This window comes from Priapulus caudatus, unplaced genomic scaffold (assembly GCF_000485595.1).
Source record: "Priapulus caudatus unplaced genomic scaffold, Priapulus_caudatus-5.0.1 Scaffold9, whole genome shotgun sequence".
Taxonomy (NCBI): domain Eukaryota; kingdom Metazoa; phylum Priapulida; class Priapulimorpha; order Priapulimorphida; family Priapulidae; genus Priapulus; species Priapulus caudatus.
The window spans coordinates 175657-183860 of record NW_014577070.1 but is presented as its reverse complement, the minus strand read 5'-3'; the positions used below and the strand labels follow the sequence as shown (position 1 = coordinate 183860).

Below are 8204 nucleotides of genomic sequence, written 5' to 3'. Positions count from 1 at the left end.
TGGTGTGCGGCGGCCTTAACCGGTCACATAGCCCACTCGATGTCTTGATTATTTCAGTCGAGTTTACGACAAAACTATGGGCTTGTGTGCTAACCTATATTACAAGCATCTGTGCTTGTTTGAAAAAAATTATTTATCTGGTCTAGCAAAAGACCATATAAAGTATTTTGTCCGTGGAAATGCTGAAGGGTGGGAGCAAGGTAAGTCTAAACAATTACTATATACTCAATTATTACTCAATGTACGTACACAGCTACGATACGGCATACTGGATATATGAGACGGGGAAATGCGACATGATCCACGGGTGCTATAGTGGCTGCGAAAAAGCATGTTGTTAGATTGATGTGGAAATGCTGAGGAATGGGAGGGGCGGAAAGGGGGGGGGGTCTAAACAGTTACTATATAATGCAGATTAATGCTGAGGGGTGGGAGGGGGCGGGAAGGAGGGCATCTAAACAGTTACTATATAATGCAGAGCCTGAGGGGTGGGAGGAGGTGTCTAAACAGTTACTATATAATGCAGAGCCTGAGGGGTGGGAGGGGGATGTCTAAACAGTTACTATATACATGGAAATTACGAGGGGTGGGTCGGGGTGGGTGTGGTGGTGGGAGGAAGGGAGATCAATTTATTGCTATATAATGCAGATGAGGTAGAGGAGACAAAGGAACAGGGTGCATGCCGCCCGCTTGCCTAGATATCAGGAGTGTATCAATATTTGATTGGATATATATGATTGATACACTCCTGTAGATATAGAGAGTGCTGTTCATTCTCTCATAACAGACATGGGTGGTAGCAGGAGTGTCAGGTGCGAATGTCTAGTGGTGGGCGGAAGGACGCACACTGAGGGCATGTCTCTGCTCCAACCTCAATGTAATGGGATCTTATCAGGGGTGTGTAATATAGATATCTATATTATACACTCCTGATTTTATGATACATGATAGGGGATACGGGATGGGAGAATTCAACATGCTCTACGGGTACTAAACTGGATTGTTTGTAAAAAAACATGTTGTATACAGATTACAGGAATGTGCGGGGGGAATATTGAGGGTTGGTAGGGGGCGGGAAGGGGTACCAAAAAAAATCACGAAAAATTTACATGAGGCACATATTTGCCGCATTATTGCCTAGAGATGGGGAGTACTATGCGTCCTCACAGGCACTCACGCACGCACGCACGCACGCACTCACTCACGCACGCACGCACGCACGCACGCACGCACGCACGCACAACAGCTTTTCATGTCCGAGCCAGAAAGATTTTGCCGTCCCTGTCGCCAAAAGGCTTATGACTCTTATCCGTTAATGGAAAATGAATGTGTGTATATGCATCTTCACGCGTGGGATGTACTGAAGCAGGCATTAGCTGCTATACTTGGTGGATAAATCACGCTCCAGGCTATTCAGTATGTACAGTAACATCTAGACGGTCCGTTGATAATAAAACGTAAAGAAATTTCGTTGTTATTTGTCTACATACCAACGACCGTAACCACTTACTTTCCGCGACCGAAAATATTGCCAATCATTTATTTATCAAAGATTACGGATAGATATTTCATTCCAGTTGGGATACGTGCTAATCAAACACTGCCTAATTTATTCGCAAATAAGAAAACTAATATTGGACATCAATAGTTCTGCTTCCGCATATTACTGCTATATATGTGAGTGTGCAATGTAAGCATGCGTATAATATTGATACATTCAGATTAAAATTGAATGCTACAACGATCGTTTCAATGCATAGCCGAGCAAGCAGTGCATATTTAAACACGTGCGCATATACATGAATTTATACCCGTACCGGTGTTCGTGTATGAACACAGGATTATTTCACATACATGGAACACGCCAGACGTGGCTCATCACAAAAGACACTGTCAATAGTCAGGGAGCAATTAGTATAAAGGTCACAGGCAGATGACAACGTGCACGCTAGAATATAAAGGAGATCCTAACAAATATGAATGTGTGCATAGCAAACACTATAGACGCATGCTTGGTGAGCAGGCTGTGGCATCTGCGCATGCGCACAGGTGATAGATCTTTGAGTAGCGGTGTTGACGATTAGCGCAAACACTGCACTGTGTATGGACACGGTGGTCGTGTGCTATGCTCAGGTATGTAAATAGGTCAACCAAGTACGCAACGCTATGATCGCGTATCAGGCCCAACCATGGTTCCGTGCATATGAAGGTGACCGGGGATGAAGGACGCTCCTTAAAGATGGTGGCGCCACCGTTTAGGCGGGTCCTGGCTGTATATAGGCCTTACCATGCGATAGATAGTTTCGCTTCAAAACATCACCATCCGAAATATATAGAGAGACACACGCCGCGTGGGATTGCAGCCAGCGTCAACATTTGTTCTGACATATATATATATAGTAATGGAATGGTGCGGCGATAATTTCATGGGACCCCTAATCGGAATTCTCAACGGGAGGCAAGAAATCATCCCTATATTTGCGCTAACGCGTTCCGGTTTCTAGCAATTATCAGACAGCATCTGACAAACCTCATGGTAATACTAGATTACAGCATGGCATCGTGGACGGAACCATTAAAGAATGATATTGGAATGTAAAATGGTTTTTGAGGATGTGAGCACATGTCATCATTAATGCACGTCAATTTCCGGACGTGCGTTCTACATTGATACGCCCGCTGTATGTTACTGAGAACTATATTTGTTATATTATGCTTGCCAAAACAATTTTCTCTAAAATATATACAGTACACACATAAATTTAGTAATGCACAAGACTGTGCACTATCAGTCTCATGCATTTCGGATAAAAATAAATAAATATATATATATATATATATATATCGTATATGTATAAAAAAAAAATTGCACTCGTTCTTTTTCTGCAAACTCGTGGAGAACGCGTTGCTCTGTCGTCACGACAGAAAACTGCCAGCACCATTTCAACCACGCTTATCAACTTAAATGTAAATCTCAACGCAATCGATATATGCCTCCGCCACGTTGCAGCAGCAGTAGCGAACTTTCTCGGGCAGAGCACAGAAGCTGTGAGAGTGAGACCGCTAACTGCTCTGAGAGCGAGAGAAAAGTGCAACGACAGGAGAGAAACGCACAGAAAATTTAGTGAATGTACGTTATCTACTAGATCTACACAAGCGGCGGTGACTCCGGCGATGACGTCATGCAAGAAAAGCTGGCGAGCTTAGTAACAGCATAAATACCGCTGAGAAGATTCGTCAGGCGCAACTATATATATATATATATATATATATATATAATATATATATATATATATATATATTATATATATATATATATGATAGAACAGAACGCAGCGAACATACTTTGCTCGAGTCAGTCAGGACAAAGCATAGCCAAGTAAAATATGTGGGTAAGAAAAAACGCAGTGGCTGGAGGTACGGTAGCCGTCGTTCGTTGAAGCCCTTTTTTGGCGTTAGGGTTAGGGTTAAGGTTAGGGTTAGGGTTAGGGTTAGGGTTCTAGCTCATCTAAACTCTCAAATCGTGAATTTATTTCCCAAAGCGTTATTTCGAAATCTGGCGCCACCGCCGCCATCTTTGTCTCGTTAAGTATGAAAGCGAATGGACTCCCGTACCCGTAGCCTCGAGACATTAAGATACGGCTACCGTACCCGTAGCCACTGCCAAGAAAAAACGCAGCGCGCAGCTAGCTGATCAATTCCAAAAATCGCAGCCATAGTCACTGACGGACATCAGCGATTAGAACTCAGTTACGCAACGACGAAAACCCCTAGTGCCAACACAGATATGTAAAAGCCGGCGAAAGAAGCGAGCGTATGGGTTAATAAAATTGCGTTAGTTCGACGAACGAGAGTTAGAGAATGAATGGCGGAGTGCCGGAATAAAAGTCACCGTTCTCGCTCTGTCTAATCTTTGGACAAGATCTTCTCGGCGCGCTGATTGGCCGCCGCGATACGCGAATCGACCAACTTGCCCTGTAACACCAGCAAATCGCGCTTACAATTTACAAGTTTACAGACTTTACACGCACCCCCGTTTCCAAGATGGGCGCTGCTGAGAAAAGGGACAAAAATGAAGAAAAACAAAACCGGACGAACGTCATCAGGAACTCGCCGCTGCTGACCTGCCGCGGAAAGGTCGCAGGGAAGCGAGGAAGCCAGGATCCTGTTCCCGCACCCCGTGATAAGGGAAGCTTCCGACAGGCTTCCCGTGTGTATGGAAACCGCACGGTGATAGACGTAATCCTATAGGTCATATGCGTACTACATAATGACCGTAATTCTATAGAATATTAAGCAGGGCGGATCCAATGTGCATAGAGTATGAGCATATGAGCCCTTATGAAATCGCCAACGAAACGCTAAGAAACAGCAGCACACTGCTGTGCATCTTAGCTGATACATTCACGGGCGCACTCAATCAACACATGTAAGGCTATACAGGGGTTCCGTTTCTCGAAACTCAAAGCAAAACTAATTAGCGACTATTAGTTTTACATTAATTTTGTCTTGCCTTACATTTGTCTTATGCCTTAAAGATTGATCCGCCCATGCTAAACGAGAAAATCACTTCTAAAGACACGGCTAATAAATGCATGTGAGGACAACGTTGCCAGGCAGTGACACACACACGCACGCACGCACGCACTCACGCACGCACGCACGCACGCACGCACGCGCGCGCGCGCACACACACACACACACACACACACACACATCCACTGAACATGCTCTGTACGAACTGTGAAACAGCAAAGCTAACACAGACATAGTCAGGTTTAGGTTCGGGAGTCAGTTAGGCTGTCATCGCGGTCATCCACATCAAACACCATACATTCAACATACGTCGGGAAACCCAGTGAACGCTGAAACACGTGTACACGGAGCGGCGAGTGAATGAGGGCGGGCACGTATACTCATCACTATAACACCCAAACACAAACCAGTCCGGCGCTGCAGGAAAAAAACCTCGCAAAGACGAGGCGGACGAAGGTCAAACACGGTCGTAATGAAGATCACCGGGTCATGACGACACGGATTAAAAAAAGAGAGGTCAAAGGTCACGATGACGTCACCGGTCGAAATGACGTCATGCGTCATCAGTACGAGGTGAAAGATCAACGCGCGACGCATTACCTTCTGGTTTATTCTGTCCAGCTGCTGGTTCTGTGAGGAGACCTCGCTGCCCATGTCGATGGCCATGTTGCGGAGGTTGCCCAGCATGTCCGCTACCTGTCCGATGTTCTCCTCCATCTCATCCTCCCGCGCGTCGTTCGTCACCCTGCGGCAACGTAGAGGTCAGGCAGGTCACGTAACACGCACTCATCTCGCCTACCTTCACTCCTCCCCAGCCCGCACTCCCCCCTCTCTACTCCTTCTCTCTTCTCTCTCTCTCTCTCTCTGCTCTCTCTATATACGTATATATATATACTAGTATATTATATAATAATCCAAGAGTATATAACTAGGAGAAGAGTATGACCACCGTTTTAACAGCGTTTTGCATAGCTTCTCTCAACTTTGTATAATCATTACTATCAATATGTGAATAAATATATTTCAACTGGTAAACCTTGCCTTTTCGGTCATGATGTTAATCTCCTCCTAACACATATCGACACACCAGATTTATTTCTGTAGGCCTGAAAATCGCCATGTGTTCTTCAAAAACAGTTATTGGTGCAATACGCACACGCGTTTACACACAGTTCTTCACCATACATGAAGCGCCACATCGTTTTCGCGCGGCCCAAGCTTTTATTCACTGGATGTATGTTCTATTGCTCTAGTGACCGGCAACGCTGCGCCGAGACATTATTACAGCACTCGAATTGTATTCAGCCGTGTAGGCTGTTTCCAGGCGTGCTAGAAATAAGATGTGTGCTTACGGCGAGCTTCAGACAGCTGATTTTAGCTAGTGTTGCCATCGTAGTTTCCTGACTGAAGCGAACACAAGCCTGCTGTTACTGTGCTTACTTAATATCCCCAACAGCCCCCAGCAGTCCCGCAGTTCACAACCTTAGGTGCCTGCCGCCCTCCATATTATCTTGCGCCGAACAACTCTGCGCGTTATTTCGTGAAAACCTGCTGGCCTGGCCTGAAACCGTAGCTTCGTATTCAAAGAACTTTTTTTTGCAAGAACACATACGATTTTTCTAGGCTAAATTGCGTCGGTGTCATATGATTAAGGAGCAATCTATAGACAGAAACAACAACGGTAAAGTTTGAATATATTATTCACATATTGATAGAATATTTACACAGCTGAAACACTATGCAAAAACGCTCGCTTAAAACAAGCGCCTGCTCATACTCTTCTCCTATTATCCTCACTCTTGATAATAATCCATACTATCCACCCACTCCCATCCACTTCATACCATCCTATTCATAAATTCACTCCATTTAAATCCATCCATCCATCCATCCACCCCATCCTATCTATCCTGATCTATCCTATCTCCTATATCGCCTGTCCTCCCTTCATCGCACCCTTCTCTCTCTTGCACCTATCATATATATATATATATATATAGAGAGACCGCATCGAGAGAAGATGACACGAGGAGCAGAGAAGTAGAGGCAGAGAGAGAGCAGGTTAAACTCGAAATCAGAGTGCGAAAATCGGATCACAACTGGTAAATTTAATAAGCGATGCCTTCAATGAAGCCAATGAGGCCATCCCGGTGGGGGCAAGCACATGCGTAGACTGCTTAATACGCACAACACCGCCTACATTAGCCGTAGAGGTAGAATGAAGATAGCTATGAAGCCAGCTAGGGGTGTACAGCGCTCGGCTTAACACGCAACCTATTACAGAGCTCACCGGCATACTAGCATATAACGCAACTTCTCCCTCGATGTTCCAATAAGTAACCATTATAATTTCCTAATGGTGTACAGCGCGGCGCCGATTATGTCAACACGCATTATCGACGTGTCAGTTGAATCAATGGTCGGTCGTTAAAACACCACCGCGCACGTAAAACGCTCGAGAGACTTTAACGACTTGCCAAATCGAGTGACAGTGCGTGCGCGCGTGCGCCGCACGGCAGGCCAGCCGACAGGCAGCACCGGCGGGAATTCAACTCGGCAAAGCGGCCGCTGTTGTTTTTCTACGTCCGCCGCCGGAATCGCGACGCTGTCAGCCTGCCGATCGCGCGCAATGAGAGATGTTGCCTCGGTGCCCATTTCCACTTATGGGATAACAACGTTAATTACGGTGGATGATGGGGGGCGGATGCGGTCCGTGGCGGCATGCTGGCACTCCGACAGAGCGTACAGATGAGATACGTGACTTAGATCTTGACGTACGTCTAGATGCCACGTTACGAACCTCCTCACCTCCCACTAACAAAAGGTGAACTATCAGTACGACAGTTTCCACATTCCTTCTCCCTCGTTTAGTCTCCTCTTCTCTCGCTATTTCTCCTTTCCCAGCGCACTCAATCTATCCGTTTCGCTTACTTTCCCTCCCGCAATCCCTTACAATCGTGCTACCTTCACCAACCCTCTCTCCATCTCACTGCATTCACATTATCTCTCGCCTCTCTTGTTCTCCCTTCGCTCTCCTCCCCGTGCCGACCCCTCTCTATTTGGCCCGCTCGTTGTGCATTTATTCCTGCGCTCATTCTCCCGAGATTCCCTCCTCGTTGTGCATTTATTCCTGCGCTCATTCTCCCGAGATTCCCTCCAAAATTATGCTGCCATTACTAGTCGCTGCATTACCTGGTGATGTAACCTCCCATCGGACCGACGCCGCTGCGTTCATCGATAACGCGTGCTCCGGGCTGTCCGCCGCTCACCTTGCCGTCGTCATCCTTCTTCCACGTGTCGGCGTACTCCTTACTCTTCTCGATGTCCTTCGCCCTGTGAGAGAGAGAGAGGGGGAGACAACTGTCAAGCGAGAAGCGTCCGCGTTCAGGTCGGCGTGTGCGTGCGAACAGATACGGGAGGGCGCGGAGGATTGCGGACCGTGTACATGTGCAACTGACACTGCGCTGGGCAGCGAAAAATCGGACTCTCGACGGATTTCAGTCCATCAATTAAGGAGCCGTGCTTCGATGAGTTTCGTCGGCTACTGGGCGCAGCGGGAGGAGGAATATGAGTTGATTACGATTGAGGTCGCATGGGGAGGAGCATGCGCGCGGGAGGACGCCAGCCGTCATACAGCTGCTACTGCTGCTACTGCTGCTGCTGCTGCT

The 8204-nt window shown here is 46.7% G+C and overlaps 1 protein-coding gene across 1 annotated transcript in view; it reads right to left on the bottom strand.

Moving 5' to 3' along the window:
• LOC106806530 (synaptosomal-associated protein 25-like) overlaps positions 1-8204 on the bottom strand; it is a 58050-nt gene that overhangs the window by 3335 nt on the left and 46511 nt on the right. Inside the window, exons 5-6 of the mRNA XM_014808506.1 lie at positions 7729-7869; positions 5137-5281 (exon numbers count right to left, since the gene is read on the bottom strand). Of these exons, the coding sequence (XP_014663992.1) occupies positions 5137-5281; positions 7729-7869 (286 nt within the window). The remainder of the gene's footprint in view (positions 1-5136; positions 5282-7728; positions 7870-8204) is intronic.